General features: G+C 39.7%; 2 protein-coding genes across 4 annotated transcripts in view; one reads left to right on the forward strand and one right to left on the reverse strand.

The window, feature by feature from the left end:
• The window catches only part of RARS2 (arginyl-tRNA synthetase 2, mitochondrial), a 61,490-nt gene extending 47,498 nt beyond the window's left edge, over nucleotides 1-13,992 (reverse strand). Inside the window, exon 1 of the mRNA XM_047733254.1 lies at nucleotides 13,903-13,992. Coding sequence (XP_047589210.1) covers nucleotides 13,903-13,938 — 36 coding nt within the window. The 5' untranslated portion in view covers nucleotides 13,939-13,992. The remainder of the gene's footprint in view (nucleotides 1-13,902) is intronic.
• Nucleotides 13,993-14,084: 92 nt separating this feature from the next.
• ORC3 (origin recognition complex subunit 3) overlaps nucleotides 14,085-22,995 on the forward strand; it is a 62,762-nt gene continuing 53,851 nt past the window's right edge. For 2 of the 3 annotated variants that reach the window (XM_047733593.1, XM_047733595.1), the window contains exons 1-2: nucleotides 14,085-14,174; nucleotides 18,448-18,502. In XM_047733593.1, the coding sequence (XP_047589549.1) occupies nucleotides 14,151-14,174; nucleotides 18,448-18,502 (79 nt within the window). In that variant the 5' untranslated portion in view covers nucleotides 14,085-14,150. The remainder of the gene's footprint in view (nucleotides 14,175-18,447; nucleotides 18,503-22,995) is intronic. The other variant, XM_047733594.1, reaches the window with a different exon arrangement.

Consider the following 22,995-nt stretch of genomic DNA (forward strand, 5'->3'; position numbering starts at 1 on the left):
AAGGAAGGTAGGTCATACATAGGCAGATTGGTTGGTTGGTTCTCCAGCAACAAACAGGATAGGCACAGTCTAAAGTTACAAACTTCAAAAGGGACAGCCAAGGAGACAAACCACAACTTGTGAAGAAGAATGGAGCAGCCTTGTTTGGCAAGCCTCTTAACTTGAATTAACAATTCTCATCAATAATCCAAGCTGAAGAGGAAAAAAATGAATCCCATTATTTTTTTCATCTGTGATTGGAGGGAGAGGCTACAGAGCTGTGGGAGAGAAGGAGTAAAACGGAGAAGTGAATTCTGTACTTTTCAGAAGTGAAGATTCTAGGGCAGCACACTAAAGTTCTCTCCAATGAAAACAACAACACATTCCCCAATTAAATGGAGATCTCGATATGGTTTTGTATGGGCAGTAAGAATCAGAGGAGGAACTTTTACAGGAAGGTGAAAAAATATCAGAGCTACCTAAGCAAAATTTAATATGTCAGGTCAGAGTTCAGGAATAATATATACATGTCACCAGAACCTACCAGAGAGACAAGTGTGGAAAAGCCTTAGAATTTATGTTTTTGTAATCACAAAAGCAACGTGGGCCAAGAACAAATCTCACATGGAGCGTGAAGTCACCCACACAATGCAGGAACAAACAAAGTGTGGGCAGGACCGTCAGGCATGTGCAAGATGGAAATAGGGAAAACAAGCAGACAAACTGGAAGTGGGGGAGAGGAGAAGAGAGGGAAGGACAAAAGATCAAAGAACTCTTGTCTAGAAAAATACAACCAAATGAATATAAAGGTATTCATCAAAAGTGCTTCAAGATTTGTGAACACAGGGCACCTGGGTGGCTCAGTGGGTTAAAGCCTCTGCCTTCGGCTCAGGTCATGATCCCAGGGTCCTGGGATGGAGCCCCGCATCGGGCTCTCTGCTCAGCAGGGAGCCTGCTTCCCCTCCTCTCTCTCTGCCTGCCTCTCTGCCTACTTGTGACCCCTCTCTCTCTCTCTGTCAAATAAATGAAAAATATTAAAAAAAAAAAAGATTTGTGAACACAGTAAGAACTGAAAGAAAAAGATAAAAGGGAGTCTAAAAATTAAATAGACAAGTTGATGATTAAACATTTTTATTATAGAATTAAGAAACATTCATAACTGAAAATAAATGACACAGAGGCCTACGATAATCAGAGAATACAGATTTAAAAAAAACATAAATTGAAAGCAATCAGAGAAAAAGAAATAAAATTGGGTATAAGATAATCCAACCTTATGATAACTGGTGTCCCTAAAGCAGAAAAAGAGCAGGAAAGCAAGCAGACAGGAAGATAGGTACAGTGGTTCTCCAGCAGTATATACCATAATGATAAAGAGAAAAAAACCAAAGCCACACTCTTCAAAAAGTGATAGCCAAGAAAACATGCAGAAGGTTCTAAAGAAGAATGGAGCAGTCTTGTATAGAGCAGGGCTTCTTGGTCTCTCTTGTCACAAGGTATAGAGACGAAGAACAAAAGCCAAGAAAAAGAAAAAGTATTCTTAGATTGAGATCTCAGCTCCCCCAAAAGCAAGGCCTGAGAAAAGAACTTTGTGCTGGTAATTTATTTGGGAGGCGATTCCTGAGGGTTCAAGTGACAGACTGAGAAGCGTGAGAAGGAGGAAAAGTTAAGATTGTGCTGACAAGGTTACTGCTGTACGCCCTGGGGCTTAATTTTCCAAGCACACACAAGGTCTAATAAAATGGTCTATCCAAAAACAGGAAGCAAGAGCTTCCATTCCCCATGGACTGAGAGCTGTTCTTGAGGATGTTAACTGCCACACTGAGCAGAGTATAGGCTGGAACCAGCAGGCTTTTAGACTAGATGAGGTGCTATTAGCAGTAAGTGACTGGAAGCACACGTGGTCACACAAGCAGCAGCGGGTACCAGAAGTGTCACCAAAGTGATGGGAGGGCCTAACAGTCAATAAAAGGGAAAATATCCCTGAAATAAGGGACCAAATTTAAATTGTGGCATACTGCTGCAATGACACCCAACAGTAAAATAAAAGAACTAGATCTCCATGCACAATTATGGATAGATCTTTTTTTTTTTTTTTAATTGAGCCTAAGAGGGGCACCTGGGTGGCTCCGTGGGTTAAGCCGCTGCCTTCAGCTCAGGTCATGATCTCAGGGTCCTGGGATCGAGCCCCGCATCGGGCTCTCTGCTCGGCAGGGAGCCTGCTTCCTCCTCTCTCTCTACCTGCCTCTCTGCCTGCTTGTGATCTCTCTCTGTCAAATAATAAATAAAATAAAATTGAGCCTAAGAAACAAAAACCCAAGTTGTAAAAGGATGATTACACTTTGACTACCACTCACATAAATTTTATTAACTTGTAAAAGAATACTATCTAGGGATACATTCATAGGTAGTGACATGCACAGATACAATGAACACAAAACCTCACATGGGAGGAAAGAGTTTGCAGCCAGGGATGGGTACCCAGAAGATTTTAATGGTAACAGTTTTTTAAACTGGGTGATGGGTACATAATAACTATAATTTTCTCCATGATTAAATATTTTGTTAAAAAAAGAAAATCTGGGGTACCTGCGTGGCTCGGTCAAATGACTGCCTTTGGCTCAGGTCATGATCCTAGAGTCCCAGGATCAAGTCCCAAGTCAGGCTCCCTGCTCAGTGGGGAATCTGCTCCTCCCGATAACCCACCCCTCTCATGCTCTCTCTCACTCTCTCTCAAATAAATAAGATCTTTACCAAAAAACCCTACAAATCAAAATAACTACTATGTCAGGAAAATATAATTTGGAAAACTCAACACAGATACATCCTGCTTAAGTTATGAAATTTCAAAAAATAAAGCACCCAACCAAGAAAACTCCAGGGATGAAACAAATGCAGTTTACTTTGTAGCCATATTACCTAACCACAAAGATCATGATCTGGTTAAAATGAATAATTTAGCAATGATATTATATAGGACTAGATGCTTCACAGGAAAAGTTGTAAAGCGATATGTTTAGTTTCACTTGCTCACCTGTGTTTTAATCTGAATTGCCAACATATGAAAATTGCTAAACTTTAAAATAACATTGTTTGTATGCATTTGCATCTGCCATATCTGTCTTTGGAAAATTCAGATTCAGAACTAGATAATCTGGTGTTACTGCCTTATTTCTAAAATGAAGATTTCTGATATTACTTCTAAACATGTGGTTTTTTTTTTTTTTTAAGACTTATTTTAGAGAGGGAGCACAGGGACCCATGTTGGGGGAGGACAGAGGGGAGAGAAGCTCAAACAGACTCCCTCCTGAGCTGGGTGTGGGGCCACCTGAGGCTGATCCTAGGTCCCCTGAGATCCTGAATTGAGCTAAGAGGCCAACACTTAATCTAATCAACTGAGCCACCCCAGTGCCCATAAACATGCTAATTTTCTAATGATTTTAAACCACCTTTTGATACTTCTAGGTTATTTTATCTAAGTCAAAATTTCTTCAAACAAAAACAACAAAACAACAACATAAATAAGTTATGAGTGCATGGATGGCTCAGTCAGTTAAGTGTCTGCCTTCGGTTGGGGTTGTGGTCCCAGGGTCGTGGAATCAAGCCCTCAGACTGGCTCTTTCTGCTTGTCAGGGAGCTTGGCAGGAAGCCTGCTTCTCTGACTACTTGTGATCTTTCTCTCTCAAATAAATAAAATCTTAAAAAAAAATAAAGAGAAAAAGAACCAAGTTAAAAAAAAAGTACTATGAGCTCTTCTGAAAAATCTGCTTATAAAGAAATCCAGCCAATTAAGCCATACCTTAGGAACAGGACTGGTGGTAAGCATCTTACCCAATTCAATATAAAATGCATAGGAGGGGCACCTGGGTGGCACAGTCGGTTAAGTGTCTTGACTCCTTGAGTTTCAGCTCAGGTCATGATCTTAGAGTCTTGGGCTCTGCCCTCAGTGGGGTGTCTGCTTGAGATTCTTTTTCCCCTCCCTCTGTCCTCTCCACACCCTCCCCCTCTGTCTCTCTCTAAAATAAATAAATCTTACAAAAATAAAATGCATAGGGAATAAGTTGTGCAGATATGGTTAACAGACAGTAAGTGTTACACACTTTGAGAAAGGTACCCAAATTAAGAAATGCAGAGGAAAGTTATACCAACTACAAAAACATCCTCACGTCTAATGGCAAGTGTTGATACCATCTAAATACGAAATATCAAAATTTTTAAAGATTTGAGAGAGTGAGAATGTATGTGCGCATGTTTGGCGGTGGTAGAGAGGGAGAGGGTGAAGCAGACTCCCTGCTGAGCAAGGAGCCCAACATGAGGCCTAACCCAATAATGAGGAAGCAGAAGGCTAGCGGAAGACAAAGCATAAGCAGACACCTGCACCTTCCCCCCACCACCCACCCCCACTCCCAGGTGACATGAGTGTAACATTCTGCCAGGAATCTCCCACCTATCTTAAGGTTCTACCTTGCTAGAGGGGGAAAACAACCTCAACTTGATGGTGGCAAGACCTCTGGTATCTCCTACGTGGATCCTCTTTAGCACGTGAAAGTTGTCTTGCAAACCTCTCTTTTTCCTTACTTCCGCAGCTGTTGAGTATAATCAGCCACTCCTCAAAATCCCGGTACCGCAGCTCTTTCTGCCCACGGGTCCTGTCCCTATGCTTTAATAAAACCACCATTTTGCACCAAAGACGTTTCAAGAGTTCTTTCTTGGTTGTAGACTCCAGATCTCCACCCACTGAACCTCACCTGTATTCCAAAAACCATATCACCAGGACCTCGAAATCATGACCTAAGCCCAGGCGCCCTTGAAATAATCAAAAATTTTTAAAAAGACTTCAAATTGTAATGTTTTTCAGGGCGGGTAGGTGGCTCAGTTGATTAAGCATCTGCCTTCAGTTCAGATCATGATCCCAGAGTCCTGGGATTGAGGCCTGCATCAGGCTCCCTGCTCAGTGGGGAGTCTGCTTCTCCCCTCCTGCCATTCCCCATGCTTGCGCACTTGCTCTCGGGCATATCTGCACACTTGCTCTCTTTCTTTTGCTCTCTCAAACAAATCTTAAACCAAAACAAACTGTAATGTTTTTCAAAATCTCATTTCATAGAGGACTCATTTCAGAAATAAAGCAATAACTCTGAATTACATTTTAATGTATTTTTCTTTAAACTCAAGCAAAACAATATTTTTAATTTAAAATAGCATTTTGGTCATGGGTACATAGGGAATCAATACTATTATACATTTCGTAGTTGGACATTTTTCTTTTATTTTGAAAGATTTTATCTGAGAGAGAACATGAGCAGAAGGGAGGGGCACAGGGAGAGAGAGAAGCAGATGCCCTATTGAGCGGGAAACCCAAGGAGGGGCTTGATGCCAGGACCCTGAGATCATGACTTGGGCGGAAGGCAGACACTTACCAACTGAGCCACCCAGGCACCCCAGCAGTTGGACATTTTCTATCAGAAAACTTAAAAAAAAAAAAAAAAAAGCACCTCAAAATAAAATCTCATTACAATATGCCGAATTTTTGTAAAAAAAAAAACCTATCCATACAGTATTCCTTCTATTGTGCCTGTATATCTGCAAAGAAATATATAAAATAAAGGTCAACCAATGTTAGTAATGATTATTTATGGGGGACGGTTTTTTCTTTTTCTTTCTTTTTTTTTTTTTTAAAGATTTTTTTTTTTTTATTTGACAGAGAGATCACAAGCAGGCAGAGAGGCAGGCAGAGAGAGAGGAGGAAGCAGGCTCCCCGAGAGAGCAGAGAGCCCGATGCGGGGCTCGATCCCAGGACTCCGAGATCATGACCTGAGCCGAAGGCAGCGGCTTAACCCACTGAGCCACCCAGGCGCCCCTTCTTTTTCTTTTTTTTAATTCTTTTACCTTCTGGTTTAATTCTTTACAATGACCCCACAGTTATTTTTGCAAAAATGAGGCATGTTTTTTCTTTACCAAAGCACAACTTTATAAAAGTACTGTTAAAAAGATTCCTATTGGAAATTAAGTTGTATGATTCAGATACGTAGCTTTCTGGTTACCTCACTTCAGGTGGGGTTAAAACGTTCACCTGGATAACGGATAATAATTAGGTCCTCTTCATAAAGCCTCTGGGATTGTAGTAGGGTGGAAAAGGGGTTCAAAATACCCTGACTTCAGAATTCTGAGGACATAATGTAACAATGACTATCATTTATTGAATGTATACAGTGTACCAAACACAATCCTAAACTCTATATACAATTCTTTTTTTACTATATACAATTCTAAACACTACACATTAATTCATTGAATTCTAATGACAAGACTAAAAGGTAACTAATTTTCCAGATTTTACAGAGGAGGCACAGAGAACTTACATACCTATCAAAGGAAAGGCTGGATTTAAACCCGTTATGTCTTCCACAGTCAACATTCTTAATCATTATACTTGTGGTTCCCACATTTTGCTGCGCGTTGGAATGACCCAAGGATTTTTAGAGCTCACTGATGCCTGACTTCCACATGCAATATTCTGGTGTGACTGGGTAACGGGATATTAAAAAGTTCTCTGGTTAATTCCAGTGTGCAGTAAAGTGTGGCAACCATATGTGCTGCGACACTATACCTTTCTGTCTCCTGGTCATCCTTGGTTATTGGTTATCAAGCCTAAAGGAACATCAGAACCACCTGATGATTTTTTGAACTTCAAGGCCCCTATGTCACCCAGACCAATGGGCCTGGGCTATGGTATTTTTTAATGCTTCTCAGGTGATTCCAGTCTATAAACTAGGCTTGGGAACAGCTGCTTAGTTACCACTCAGGGCCCAGGCTAGTGAGTGTTTTTAATTATAGGAATATCTTTCAAATAGGTGGGGCACAAAAAAAAAAAAAAGAAAAATTAAGAACTACTGTCAAGTGGTCAAATGTCAGAGAGCATGGTTTTTAATTCACCAGATTCTTACAGGTCGAGAATTATTTTGGAAATAGTAAGACTGTCTTTAACTGTCTCTGAGCTCGGATTTAGTGCTTTCTCTGATGAGAGTGTGGCCTACAACTTTCCTTAACTATAGGATTTCTTCTTTCCCCTTCAGAAAAAGTTGTTTTTCCTGGCATTGGGACCTAGGACTACCAACGAATAAAACATGGGCCTATTGATAACTATCTACTTGAACAGTAAAAAAAAGTTTTACAGATGAAAGAAAAAAGAAAAGAAAAAAAATTTACAGAATAAAATATGCTAAAATTACTCAATGAAGATAAGACCACAACAATAAAACTCAAAATTTTAACAAAGAAATAAAATCCACAAAATATTAAGAATATTCCTTGACAAACAAACTAACACAAATGAATAAGGAGGAAATCTGAGGTTTGAAAGAGAACATTTAAGAGAGTATAAAAAATGAAAATCCACATAAGCCAGATCTGGTTTGGGAACCTAAGATCAGAGATTCTAATGTGTAATATAATAATGACTAATACGTATTCAGTGCTTACAATGTACCAGACACAATTATAAATCTTAGATCTGGCAACGTAACATCAGAGATCCTAACAGACTCTGACTTCCAGGGTACCCAATATGAGAAAGCACACTAATTAACCAGGATGTGGGAGGTTCTCAACCATTCCTTTTCCATTAGGCACACACAATTTCTACCCCAAATATCCAAGTACTGAACACAAAGCCAAAAAAAATCCTCTCATCCTGGTTCTAGACAGGTTCTAAATTCAATTAGGAGTTAAACTTGCTAGGTTCAAGATCAAAGTCTCTGGTAATTTATTATTTTTTATTTTTTTATTTTTTTTAATTATTTGAGAGAGAGAGAGCATGAGAGAGAGCATGAAAGGAGAGAGGTCAGTGGGAGAAGCAGACTCCCCGCTGAGCAGGGAGCCCGATGTGGGACTCGATCCCGGGACTCCAGAATCATGACCCGAGCCGAAGGCAGTTGCCCAACCAACTGAGCCACCCAGGCGCCCCCAAAGTCTCTGGGAATTTAACAAAATATCAGATTTTTCGGGCACCAGTGGATTAAGTGCCTTCAGCTCAGGTCATATCCCAGGGTGCTGGGATCAAGTCCCACAGCGGGCTCCCTGCTCAGCAGGGAGTCTGCTGCTCCCTTTCCCTCTGCTGTTCCCCCTGCTTGTGCTCTCTTGCTCTCTCTGTCAAATAAATAAACAAAATCTTTAAATAAATCTAATTTTGCTAATGAGAAAGAGATCCTTATGCCTTAGCAATCAGACATATAGGTAGCAAAACTGGCATTTCATATGAAAATTATCTCTGCATTTTAAAAAATATTTTACTTATTTATTTGTGAGAGAGAGAATATGAGCCAGAGGAGGAACAGAGGCAAAGGAAGAGGCAGACTCCCCACAGAGCAGGGACACCCCCCCCAACATGTGGTGCAATCCCAGGACCCTGAGATCATGACCTGATCCAAAGGCAGATGTTTAATCAACGAGCCACCCAGGCTCCCCTAGCTCTGCATTTTAACCCATATGACAGTCTACAGGCCACAAGTCTTAAAATTCTTAAAATGTTATTCACTCTTCCAGATTTTAAATTACTTAAATTGTCTATTATCCCTGATTATTCCTTACTTCTGATTCTGATGTAACCAGGTCTGGTGTACAAATCTGCCACCAAAAGCCAACGCACAAACACTCCCACACTTGTACAGACTTTCTTCAGATACAGGTCTGGTTTAACTCAGACTCAAACTGGCAGCAAACCAGGTAACAACAGAACCTTTAGAGTTCAGAAGAGAACTTTCCAAAAGACTTGGAAGACAAGTTATTACCAAGTATCTATAATGAAAGAAATTTAGCACAGCTCTTGAAGAACTTACAGTTTTAAGCAGAACTGAATGCTGGTGGGCCTGTGAGAACAGGTTAGAAGCGAAATATACATTTAGACCATTCAGTCAGTCCAGTTGTTCACCCGAAAGTGGATGAGTATCTTCCCCACACAACTATTTCAGCTTTTACTAGATGACAACTGGTCATCAAATTTAATTGCTCCTTGAGGCCACACCTGAAATCTAACAGAACTCATCAGCAGTCAAGGAATCCTGTCTTCTATTCAGTAAGACAGCTAGCAGTATACCTCTTCTAGCACATTATGTAAATATAAACTAATGAGAAGAGCTTCCGGCCACTTAAGATACAACAACTAAACGTAGCTTGTGATCCTATACTGGACAAAAATACTGAAAAAAAATTAGCAAAACTGGAATGGACTATACACTAAATCAAAGTTTTATATGGTATTATGTGAATCTAATGACTATACCATGCTGGGTAAGATAAGCCTTGTTCTTAGAAGTAAACAATTAGGGTGCCTGGGTGGCTCAGTGGGTTAAGCCTCTGCCTTCGGCTCAGGTCATGGTCTCAGGGTCCTGGGATCGAGCCCCGCATCGGGCTCTCTGCTTAGCAGGGAGCTTGCTTTCCTCTCTCTCTCTCTGCCTGCCTCTCTGCCTTCTTGTGATCTCTCTCCCTCTGTCAAATAAATAATAAATCTTAAAAAAAAAAAAAGAAGTAAACAATTAGGTATTGACAGGTTAAGGAGCATGTTTTATGAAACCCACTCTCAAGTGATACAGGAAATATATATAGATAGAATGATGAAGCAAATGTGGTAAAATGTTAATAATTGGTGGCTCTGGGTAAGAAAGTACATGGAGTTCTTTGCACTATTATCACAACTTTTCTGTAATTCTGACACTCAAAATTAAAAGTAACATAAATAAATAAATAAAACGAACTCCCTGATTTATTTTTTTAAGTAGGCTCCACACAACTAGTGTGGAACCCAACACAGGGCTTGAACTCAAAACCCTGAGATCAGCTGAAATCAAGTCCAATGCTCAAATGAATGAGCCACACTTAAGCCCTTCAGCTGGATGTTTTAAACTTAACATCAAAATCTAAATGAAAAGGAACTGAAGAAACAATCTACATTCCACTATTATGTTTCTGAGCCAAATACAGTGGGGAACATTTTACAAAGGTTTTTCTACATAATAAAGAGAATTCGAGCTTTGAGTCAAAAAGCTGGGTTAGTAGTTCAACTCGACAATTTTGTTGCTCAGTAAGTTATTCATCTTCCTGAGTGTCAGTGTCCTCCTCTAAGAAATGGAGACAACGCTACAAATAGGATGACTGAAAAGATTAAACATGATAATATCAAATACACTTTGTGTGCACACCACTGTCCTAAGTGACAGGAGACAAAATTTCTAGGGGATTCCTAGTTTCTGCATGTCTTGTAAGCAGGCATAAAATTTTTTCAAGGATGCTCATATAGCAAACAGATTTGTAAGACAGAAATAGTGTCCCAGTCTAGAGCAAAGGGAAACATGCTTACTACCCATCCTCAAAGCCTCAAGGATCCCTCTTCTATGTGACAGAGCACCTGGCCTGTGCACATATCATCTATCTGACCTTCTTCACATCACCCTGTGGTTAAAAGAGTGGCCTGGGGAACTGATAAAAGAAAATGCTGACACTCTGTCTACTACTATTGCTGTGAATAATCCTTTTCTCTCACCCAGGGAACTCACGTTTTCTGCCACCACCCATGGAACTGTGATAGACTAGTAGGGTAAAGTCACAAACCCCTCACAGTTCTTGATTCTATGCACTTTCTGTTAACATGTCATTAGACCTTATCAATAGCCCCATGAAGTTCAGCAAAACTGCATGGTACAAGTGAGATATTCCACAAACAATAGTTATTATTGTTTTCTTCATCATCATCATTAATCCTTGCAACAATCCTGTAAACTTGGAATCAATACCATTATTTTATAGCTGACGGGTTAATTAACTTGCCAAGAGTGAGTCAGTCACACAAATGGATTTCAATCCTTTCCACTTTTTTTAATCTCACAGCTTTAAAATTATGAACTCATTTGGTGAAGCTGCAAACTTTATATTACATCACAACAGTTGACTTATTCTTTAAATACGTATAAACAGCCTTTTGTTTCAGGCACTCTGCTGGTGATAGTGAATAAAACATGCTGTCTTCATGAAGCCTGTAGAGAAAACACACCAAAACAAGGAAAATAAAACAAAATAACTAATTCCCTAATAATAATTAGCAAATGAAATAATTATTAACTCTTATAGATGCTATGATGGAAGCAAACAAGGGTCTGAGATAGAGAGCAACGGGAGGACACACCTTTCAAACTACAGGTTGTCAGTTGGGAATAAATTCAGTGAGTCCCAACCAGGATTTTCTGAAAAATGTAGTACAGAAAAGAATGCACATACATTATAAGTACTGTTTTGTGAAACTTCCATCTAGCACAAAGGGTCATGATATAAAATCATTTCCTTTAAGGCACAGGGAATCATCTATGCAATGGGAATGGAAAGACCTTGCTTTGTTAGAAAAGCAAAATTACAGTGGGGCTAGGATCTTGCAGAAAGGAAGAATAGGGTGGTATGAATGGATGTTGGAAAGAAAGATGTTAAGGTTCTGGTATAGTTTTGCAATGTAGTTTTAAATAGATAAGTGACATGATTTTACATTTGAGAAGTCACTTTTTTTGCTATAAGGAGGATGTATTTAAAGTAGGGCAAGGATGGAAGCAGACCCATCAGAATGCTGTTATAAGCAAATGAATAGGTGATAATAGTAGCTGGGTTTGGGGTGAGGAAAGGAAAGGGCAACAGGGATGGAAAAGAATGGAAAGATTCAAGATATTATTTTGAAGATATGAGTCCAAAGGACTTGCTGAAGTGAGGCCCAAGAGGCATACTCTAAATTTCAGTCCTATCCAAATACTGTGGTTCTGTGAACATACACCACGCTCTCTCACGGGTCTGTTGTCCACACATATGATGTTCTTGGAATACCCTACCACATCCCAAGCTCTCACCCTACTACTGGTACACACTCCTATCCATCCTTCCTTCAGGACTGAGGCCCCATATTACCTTTTCCACAAAGCATTCCCTGACATTTGGAAGCTGTCTTCTCCATATTCCCTCAGCACTTCACACATTTCTAATACACTGGTTACAGACTGTATTGCAATTAACTGTTTATACATGTGCTTCCACAAGTTAGTCCAGAGCCATGCCAGGACAGAAGCCATATTCTACTCACTTTAAACCTTGGGACTGATGATAGTGTTTAGAAAAATGTAGATTCATTGTAAAAATTTGCTGAGTGAATGTGCCATGTCATGTAATACATTCCTTCACTCCTAAACTAGCAAACGATCCTTATTCATAAAGATAGGTATTGTACATATTTTTATTTAACTTCATTTCAGGTCATCCTTCAATGACTCCATGTTTGGAGAAATATGTATTTGCTTAGTTTATGTTGCCAGAGAAATCTATTATATTCTGTTTAATGATCAGATTTTGCTTCTTGTCTTCATAAACTGATAGCACAACATACAGGAAAGGGCTGATTTTGAAGTTAGACCCCTATTCATAAACCATCTCTTCAATTTACTGACCATGACCTAGCCTTGGGTAGGTTTTTAATCTCTGGATCTCAGTCTGTTCAACTGTATAAGGTTAATACTTCTATGTCATAGGGTCATCATGGGGCTTAAATGTGAATGTAAAGCAACTAGCACAAATACACACTACATACCAGTTCCTGTTTCTCCAACTTAACTTCTTTACAAGGAAGAATACAGCCTTTGCAAAACTAAACACAAAATGTTTCTGGTCCTGGCATTATTTTGACCTATAGGGTGAGAAAGGAAACCATCTTACCTCTCCCCCTCCAAACACAGCTGGACACCGAGGTCCAAAACTACCTACTCTGGATATATCCTACTGTCTACATTAGAATGACTTTACTGTTTCTTCGTCTTGATTATAACTCCTGCCCAGACAAATAGCTTGATAATTCATTACAGAACTTGCTGAAAAACCAATTCTTCAAGAAAAAGCACCAGCAGTTTGTACCCTAAGATTCTTTGCACTCCCTTGCCTTCTGTGAAGATCAGTATGTAATCAAGCCATCGCCTCCACTCCCCTGCCCTCTCGCCCTGGGCCACTGAAAGACCAGCCTTAAACCATACTTCAGATTCTCAAGAAAAATCTGATCTTGACTTCCCAGAAATTACCACACTCTGCTGAAGTATTCTTTCTTACCCCAGTAAACCATAAACTCAGCTTTGTCCTATCAGAAGGTCCTGGGTGGTATCTGAGAAGCCGGCATTGGATGGGGCAATACAACTATAAGCACAAAGACACGTTAGAGGAATTTTCCCACGGAAGTCCAGAAATACTATAAAAATGAGCTGAGGGAAATTATATACCAGGCAGAATACGTCCACTAATATGTCCATTAATAAAAAAGGAAATGGGTTTGTCAATAGAAAGTTTCTTTGCAAAATTCCAAAAGGGGCCGATGAATTTCAAAAATTGTTTTTGCTGAAATCTAATGTTGACGTGTTTTATTCCTTTTATTACAGAGCTGTTCACATAGAGGACTCTGAATCAAGAAAAACAGCCTCTCACGTTGCCTTTGGAGTTACTAAAAATAATGCTAGGACAGACGACCAAAATGACTGCAAGACAAATGACCAGTTTTTAAATTAGATCCTTTCGAATGAAGAGTCAGATCCATTAGCAATTTCACTAATTGTAAGGAACAATAATTTCTAAAGGATTCTAACCATGGCCCAATGACTTTCCACTAGGGTCAAGCTTATAAATCTCTGGGGTGGAAAGGACTGAGGAAAGCAACATCTGCTTTTCAGGATTTACTTTTCACCTTGAAAAACAGATTTGGGTTGCATGGCTGACCCTCCACCTGGTCTGCCTCCACAGCTCGAGCAGCTCCAGAAAGGAGGGAGAAGGCGACCGAAACAGGGTTTTCGTGGAATCCCCCTCTCGCTGACTGAGGGCTGACCCGGGGTGGGGGTTCCGCTCCTTCTGCCAGTTCCCGGTCCGTACCTGACAGGCGATGGACCTGCGGAAGCCACAAGCCATGACCGCCTCCACGAAACTCGCATCAACCTCGGGGCCCAATCCTCGCCCCGCCCTACTCTGTACGCCCCGCCTATGCGCGCCGGAAGCTCACGCGGAGGATTCTGCCAACCAATCAGGAAGCCGCGTGGCCCGCCACTAACCTCTGCCCTGCTGCCGCAAGGGAGCGCGGGAAATCCTGAGTGCAGCTGCAAATCCCGCGGGCCGCTAGGACCATGGCCACCTCTTCGGTGTCCAAGGTACGTGGGGAGGAGGTACGCCCACTAGACTCGGCCCTCGCCTCTTTCTCTTTTGGAAAAGGGATGTAGCAGAGGTTACGTAGGCCTCAGTGAACAGACTTAAGGGGAGGGAGTGGCGGGCTGAGCCGAAGCGTCCTTACTCTAGATGCAGTTGAGGTCAGTTTTGCTCGGGGAGCGAAGACACCGACCAGCCTTAGTTGTTTTGGCTGGGAGGACTTTTAAGTTCTGGTTTGTGGAGGTCGAATCCCCCGAGGATGTGCCCCCCTGTCCCTTCCTTTTTCTTTCTTATAAATGTGCAGCAAGCATTCCATTAGGTATGAGATAGAGTGGTAAACAAAATAGACTGCGCTCAAAAAAGACATTAAACACAGATGAGCTGATGATAACAAATTGTGGTTAAGTGTTAGCAGAATGCCTGGGGTCTGGGAAAGCCTTTTGGAGAAAGGGACATTTTAGCTGAGACCTGAAAAAAGTAGCAGTTCGGCAAAGGATTGGGAGTAGGGAGACAGTTCTAGCATAGGGAATGACATGTTCTTTGGCCCAGAGGATAGAAATAAGATGACCTAAGTTGAAATATTAGTATAATCAGAGAGGAAACCTTGTGAAAAATGAGAATGAAAAAGTTGTGTGTGTGTGTGTGTGTGTGTGTGTGTGTGAGAGAGGAGACCACATAGACCTCATATGGGCTACCTTACATGGTCAGGGCTTTCAGGAAGACGTGATAGTGTGGTTGGTAAGAAGATAAATTGTCTAATATAAGTAGCCAGTAGCCACATGTGGCTATTTCAGTTTTAATTAAAACTAAATAAGAAATTCATATTCTCAGTTTTACTAGCCACATTTCAAGTGCTCAGTAACCACATGTGGTGGTGACTACCATATTAGTGCAGAGACATGATATTTCTCCTTCATTACCAAAAGTTCAGTTGTACAGCACTGCTACAGACCCAAGTAAGACCGTTAGTAATATTGTGAGTGCAGCCAGGAGCCGCTGAAGTTAAGCTGTGATAAAGTTGAGAATGTAGATGAAAAAACTACAAACTCATTTCTCCCTACGTTAAAACAGTAGATTAGAGGGCTCTGCCATGGATATGATCTTTAATTCTGATTAAAATTAAACTAGAATTATGGAAGGTGTGCCTTCTGAGACTAGTATCAAGGGGGAACTTAAAGCTATAGAGCTTAAGTCTATAGTATATTGACTATGATGCTAGGTGCAAATGCCAGAAGAGGTTTAACTGTGCTTGTGTAACCTGGTTACAGGGGTGAAAGAGCACCTGACTCCAGGGTTCCAAACAGACCACCTTCAGCCCCTCGCTACCGACAAAATCCTAAATCGGAGAAATGAGTGGTAGGGAAACTAGAAAGGAATGGGGTGGAGGACCACCCCGCCCTAGACGTGCTAGGGCGGGGTGGGGTGCTTTATGATAATCACCTGTGACCAACAAATAATAACCAACCCCTAAAAAGAAATAAGCCATTGATGGTGTTACCAGTAGAGATTTTAAAAAGATTTATGTTCCCTGGTTAGCTTTCTATGAAAGACCAACCCTAAAGGCCCTTGTTGGCAACCCTATTGGTACCCCTCTCACTCTTGGGAGATTTTTCTGTGTCTTTACTTAATAAAGTTCTATCGCTTCACTCACCAAAAAAAAAAAGAAAAAGAAAGAAAGCGGAATTTGTTTCAGTGAGGCCAGCACTGAGAATTCTGACAGCAGCCTAGAGTCTCAAAGATGGTCTGCAAAGTGCTGAAAATATTACCAGGTTTATGTGAGAAAAGTGTAGGACAAAGGAGGGCAGTAGAGGTCAGGTTGATCTTTGTCTTGGAGTCAGTCGTGGGCGGGGTCTTGCTGTCTCAGGACAGACCTTATTGATTGAGTGGTTAGTTTCCATTACCATCAGGAGAAGCTGTGCCCACTGGAACTTTTGCCTGAGTTAAGAGATCAGCTGGATGGGGTGCCTGGGTGGCTCAGATGGTTAGCCACCTACCTGCCTTTGGCTCAGGTCATGGTCTCCAGGTCCTGGTCTCTAGGTCCTGGAATTGACCCCTATGTCAGGCTCCCTGTCTGCTTCTCTCTCTCCCACCCCCCCCCTCCTTGTGTTCTCTCAAATGAATAAATAAAATCTTAAAAAAAAAAGATAAGCTATAAAGAAGAACTTAATTATTGGAGAGTTTTAGATCAAAATGGAGGTAGTTGCAGTTCTCTTACACTAGTATTTTTTATTAGGAATGGTACTGTTTCTGTTTTGTGCTGGTTGTAAAGTTCCATAGGTTTTGATGAAAGGTCTGCTGTCTAATCCTTTTCATTGCATAAGGCTCATATTTTTGTATATCTTGCAAGAATTGTGAGATATTGTTCAGGAAAGCATTTATGGCATTATAATAGAAATGCTTGTATTGAGATGATTATGAAGGGGAACTTGTATCAGTAAGATTCTTTGTATCAGTAAGGACTGATTACTTACTTGTATCAGTAAGGACTATTTCAGGAGCTCATAGAACTGCTAGCTTTTTTTTTTTTTAACCTATCTAAACTTCCTTTTCCTTGTCATATTTTCTACCTGTTAGCTCTCCTCCTAGAATCCTTCTCTCTCAAATACCATCATTTTTTTTTTAAGATTTTATTTATTGATTTGACAGAGACAGATCACAAGTAGACAGAGAGGCAGGCAGAGAGAGAGAGAGGGAAGCAGGCTCCCTGCCGAGCAGAGAGCCCGATGCGGGACTCGATCCCAGGACCCTGAGATCATGACCTGAGCCGAAGGCAGCGGCTTAACCCACTGAGCCACCCAGGCGCCCTCAAATACCATCATTTTGATCAGCAGTTCAGAGTGGTTAACCATATTACTACCTGCCATACCTTAGGATCTATTCTGGGCCCTTGTATATCTCACTCCTTCTTAGCTCCTTTTCCTTTATGAATTGCAGGTGGATATAGAAGGGAGTCAATGACAAGCTTGTTGTGGTACTACAAGATTTTTCTAAATGTGAATGGGCATTTCAATAGTTCACTCGTTGCAGATACAAGAGTATAAGGCACAGAACTTATTTTGGATCCTGTTATCCAAATGGCCACTTTATATTTGCCTAGCTTTCTTAAGCACTGTCCTGAGATGACTTTTTCTAGGTATATTTTTTTCATTCTTTCTTTCATTTTCCATAAAAATGGTAGTCTTTAAGAAGCCATACATGGTGCATGGTTTTAGGATTGGTAGAATAAATGTAGGACCAGTAGCTTGGGGGCTATATATCACTAGCCAAATAATAACATGAAGCTAAATGTAGCTAGGAGATTACCAGGAAAATTACTTGGCAAGCATTCATTCCATATACTGATTGCCTAATGTATATGCTAATGCCTGTCCTAGACAGTGAGGAAATAATTATGGATTATATGCAGCCTGTGCTCTGAAGGCACTCACAAACTACTTGGTGAGACAGACCCTTAAATAACTGTGATACACAGTGAAAGTGATTTAAAACAAAACAAAATAAAGGCCTTTAAGTGTTGTGAGATCTTAGGGAAAGGAATAATTCTAACTAGAGAACTGAGGAAGGTTTCCCAGCGCAGATGAATAAGACTTTTATCAGATAAAGAAGGTATATAAGATGAAACAATAGCCAAATTATCTATGTCCTGACCACGTTATGGATACTTGAAGTTTAATTAAATACTTCTTTTGAAATGAGAGAGTGTTATTCGTTTTAATAGTACTTATGTTCTTCCTTCTCTGGGTTTTATAAAAATGGAACCTTTCTGGGTTTAAATTTCATCAGTATATATTTTCTTTGTCTGTTAGATTAGCTCCCTGAGAGTAAAATCGAAGATGAGCATCCCACGGGAAGGAGGAGAAAGAAATGGATAGTCCCCTTATTTAGAATTTTCTTGCTAGGGGCACCTGGGTGACTCAGTGGGTTAAGCCTCTAATTCTTGATTTCAGCTCAGGTTATAATCTCAGGGTCCTGGGATTGAGCCCCTCTTTCCGGTCTCCACTCAGCAGGGAGCTGCTTGGGATTCTCTCTGGCTCTCCCTCTGCTCCTCCGCACTGCTCCTGCACTCATACACTCTCCATAAAGAAACAAATAAATAAATCTTTTTTAAAAAAGAATTTTCCTGCTGTAATTCAGATAAAAGAGAATTTCTCAGCACTTTAAAGAAATGCCTTTTTAAAAAAATCTGCTTGTCCATAAAATATTTGGTTAATTGGATTTATCTGTTCCTTGGATACTTTGACTTTATGCTTTTTTCTTCCTTTCTTTTATTTTTTTAAGGGCTGCTTTGTGTTTAAGCCAAACTTCAAGAAGAGAAAGATCTCTGTGCCAGTAGGTAAGATGTCTTAATATCAAATTGGCTAATTTTCCTCCCCTAAGTCTTAAATTTACTTAACCCTAGTTAAATTAGTAATTCTCTTGTCTAAATTTGACTGACTTACCTTCTTGATGTAACAGTTGTGTTCCAAGGTGTAGTGAAAGGGATAAGGTACATCCCAGACTTTCAGTCTAAAAGGGAATCCAAATATACCTTCAAAAGGCAAATTAGAGAGTAGATTTTCTTCAAAGGATATGTCCCTGTTTTTCAAAAGAGTTTGATTGTCTTAGGGGTGCCTGGATGGTCAGATGGTAAAGTATGTGACCCTTGATCTCCAGGTTGTGAGTTCATGCCCCACGTTCCACATTCGGCATAGAGCTTACTTAAAAATGTATATAAATAAAATAAAGTAATAAGGTTAACTCAGAAGGAAATTTAAAAAACAGAGAGAGACTGTCTTAAAAATGTCAGTGATTTCCTGGAGTGTTGGTAGGGGAAGTTGACTACAAAAGGACAAGAGAAACTTTTTTCGACTTATGGAAATGTTTTCTAGATCAAGGGAGCAGTTATGCAAGTATATACTTTTGTTAGGACACATTAAATTGTTAAAACAGTCATATTTTATCATTTGTAAATTATTTCTCAAATGTAAAAAAAAAATACTGTTTTTTTCACCTTCTTCATTCATTTCCAGATAACCTGTTTGGTGGTCATATTAGAAAGAATTGACTTTTTCAAACAAATCATGACATTACTGCCAGAAAATGTGTATAGTACTGGTTTTCAATTGTAGGTGCAGATAGGAATCACTTGGGGAACTTATAAAAAAAAATTGTGTTTGGGTTTTTTTGGATATAATTGGATTTTCATATATAGCTGTAAGAAAGTGTAGAGAGTTCCTTGTACGCTTTACCCAGTAATCTTCAGTGGTAATATTTTGGGTAACTGGTGACAGTTATCACAGCCAGGAAACTTAACATTGGTATAATCTATTGACCATATTTAGATTTCAACTTGGTGAACTTTTTAAAGATACTAATGCCCAGACCCCATCTCAGACCAGTTGAATCAGAATCTCTGGGAGCAGTACCTAGATGTTGGTAATTTTTTAAAAGCTGCTCACAGGGAAAAAAAAATACGCAGAATGACAATAGATCCAGGAAACTCAGCGACACTGTCAAGCATCAGTCGCATGATAGGGATCCCACAAGGAGAAGAGCGAGAAAAGGGGCAGAAGATTTGTCTGAAGAAATAATAGCTGGGTTTTTCAGCAGAAAGTTTGCAGGCCAGACGGGAGTGGCATGATAAATTCCAAGTGCTAAAAGGAAAAAAATCTATGACCAACAATACTCCATCTAGCAAGGCTTTCATTTAGAATAGAAGGAGGGATAAAATTTCCCAGAAAAACAAAAGTTAAAAGCAAACAAGCAATGTCCCTGTCACACATGATGCCATTGGCCTGTGGAACCCAAATTCACAGTCCTGCTGAACTCCTGCCCGAGTCATCAGACTCGGCCTGCCACCTGCTCAATGCCAAGTTGCCATGCCTTCACTTCAGATTGTCAAGGGTCAAACTGGCACTCTTTCCCCAAATTCCAGCCCCTGTGCTCAAGTTTGTGCACAAAAGTGAGCAAAATTATAACCGCAGAATGAAGCAACTTGAACAAAGACACTAATTCTGTGGACTATATAATGGATTCAAAGGAGTGTGCTAGGCTGAGTCTCCAACAAGCACATCAAAGAACAGTATATACAGCATGATTCTGGTTAGTAGAAGAAACCTGGGAAAAATAAGACGATGAAATAAGAGAGGGAGACAAACCATAAGAGACTCCTAAGCATAGGAAGCAAACTGAGGGTTGCTGAAGGGGAGGGGGGTGGAGGGATGGGGTAACTGGGTGATGGGCATTCAGGAGGGGAGGAGGGTGGAGGGATGGGGTAACTGGGTGATGGGCATTAATGAGCACTGGGTGTTCTGTGCAGCTGATGAATCACTGAACTATACCTCTGAAACTAATAATACACTACATGTTAATTAATTGAATTTAAATTAGAAAAGGAAACCTAAAAGCTCCTCACAGGCTTATTCTTTACACTTAATATTCAGTACTGTAAAAATCAATTCTGATGGAAAAATTATGATGTGGAATTAAGCATATGTATGTACTAGCTTTGAATTAAAGAAGAAAAACTGAACTATATTGTTATATGGCTAAGGAAATAAAGAACGTGTAGTTATTGAATAGGATTTTTCCAAATCATCGCATGATGCAGATCTTAGGGTGTTATTCCTTCAGTTTGGGACCAGCTAGATAAGAAACCTTTGCTCAAGGTTTCTTAATAATAAATTTCTTAATAAATTTGCTCAAGGAGCAAATAAGAAAATGATGGTTCATATTGAGGGGACCAGAGGGTAGGGAATATGATTTATAATAAGAATCCATTTTCTCCTTAACAGAATAAACCATTATCTTAAGTTCTACACTTTCTTAGCCTTAGTCTCAAAGAAACATGAAACTTTCTGTATTCCCTGCTTCCTCCCCAATAAAAAGTGACAGTGATAGACTTAGAAATGTGAACAAAGAATAGCTACAATTTAAAGTATTTTTAAGTGATGGACTTGTGAACATATTTCTTTAATTTCTTAAAATTATTAAAATATTTCTTTAATTTCTTAAAATTATTCTTAATTTCTTTAATTTCTTTAGTCTTTGTTAAAGACTGCTAAACTCGAAGTAGTTCATTTTTAGAGAAAATTCAAGTTTCATTTCCCATTATCTATGAAGGATATAGAGCATGAAATGACATCTAGTATTACCAGCGATATCATTACAACTAATGAAATTGCTAGGATTTACTGAGTTTTTATTATGTGCGAGGTTGTTCTAAGCCCTGTGTATGTGTTACTTTGTTTAATCCTCTCAGCACACTGTGAGGAATCTATTATAAGTATCTCCGTTAAAATATGAGGATACTTAGAACTTTCTCAGTGATAGTGCTAGTATTGAACCCAGTTGTCTGATTCCAGAACCTCTGGTCTAACCATTACTTCGTACTATGTCTCATAATATGAGGTGAGTGTTTCCTTAGAACGTTTTCTGTTGAATTTCAGCTATAATTTATTAAGATTTGTTCAGAGTTTTAGTATTAGTAAACCTAATATATTTAATTGTATAATTTGAACTTTGCTTTTAAGTACATTAGTTTAGTTTTGTTTTGTTTTGTTTTGTTTTGTTTTAATTGGGCTGACCTAAGACCAATAGATACTGTTCTAATATGAGAATCTTAGAGGAATTGACCCTGATTATAAAACAGATGGTGTAGGAATAAGGAAAACATATCCAGATTTTAGCACTTGCCTTCACTGGCTTCAATTCTTGAAATAGATTGCCTAAAGAAGTAGGACGATGCCCTGCATTTTGCCCACCATCTGTCCCCTGACTTGAAGACACTTGGATATATATCTAAGAGAAGACTGGTAACTCTGCCTCTTGTCTGTGTTCTATGGATGACTGTACATCCATGAAAATGACTGGGCAGGACCTGGAGAGAGAGAGTGGTCTGGAGAGACTGAGATGGATGGTGGCCCTGGCCCTGTAGGAGATGTTTGCGTTGAAGTCAAGCACTGCGTAGGAGCAGGATGGAACCTGTCAACTGAGAGCTTGTATTCTGTAGATCTTCTCAATGCTGATTGGTTTTTTACCTTCCTGATCTATAAATGACTGAGAGAAGTCATGGTAACAAGTTGAATTGTCCTGCTGCTGTTACTTCCCAGTTTCTGACAGTTTTTTCGTTAGTATTTTGGTGCCACATTATAGCAAGTAAAAAATGAATGTCTTGATTTGCTATTTTAACATTTTATATGGTTTTCCTCATTATCAAAATAAAATGACTTTTTGTTCTATTTAAGGTTACCTTATTATTCTGCTTTGTCTCTTAATAATGGTATATTTCCCTTTTTTGTAAAGTTTATCTATTTATTTGGCAGACAGAGATCACAAGTAGTCAGAGAGTGAGAGGGAAGCAGGCTCCCCACCGAGCAGAGAGTCCGATTCGAGGCTCGATCCTAGGACCCTGAGATCACGACCTGAGCTGAAGGAAGAGGTTTTAACCCACCCAGCCACCAAGGCGCCTCTCTTATCTTTTTACCATACAATGACTTCGGTATATTCTGAGGCTTTTGATAAATTTAAAAACTATTTGCCTAAAATTCTGAGTCAACGATGAACAGAAACAAAGTTCCTTAACCTAAAAGGGAATCTATTCCAAATTACCAGCCAACATTAAAACTTGATGGTAGAATGATAGTGGCTTCTCAGTGAAATCAGGAACAAAATATGTATTTTCACTGAATTCTTTAAAAGTTGTAGTTGTTACAATGAAATACCTAGCAGTAAACAGAAATATGAGAGAATAGAAAACTACAAGGAATGTAAAATATTTGATTAAAAGAAGAAACCTGTAGTGCTTTGGATGTAGATTTTCTAACAGATTACAAATATCATTTCTTC

This window comes from Lutra lutra, chromosome 6, assembly GCF_902655055.1.
Source record: "Lutra lutra chromosome 6, mLutLut1.2, whole genome shotgun sequence".
Classification (NCBI taxonomy): Eukaryota; Metazoa; Chordata; class Mammalia; order Carnivora; family Mustelidae; genus Lutra; species Lutra lutra.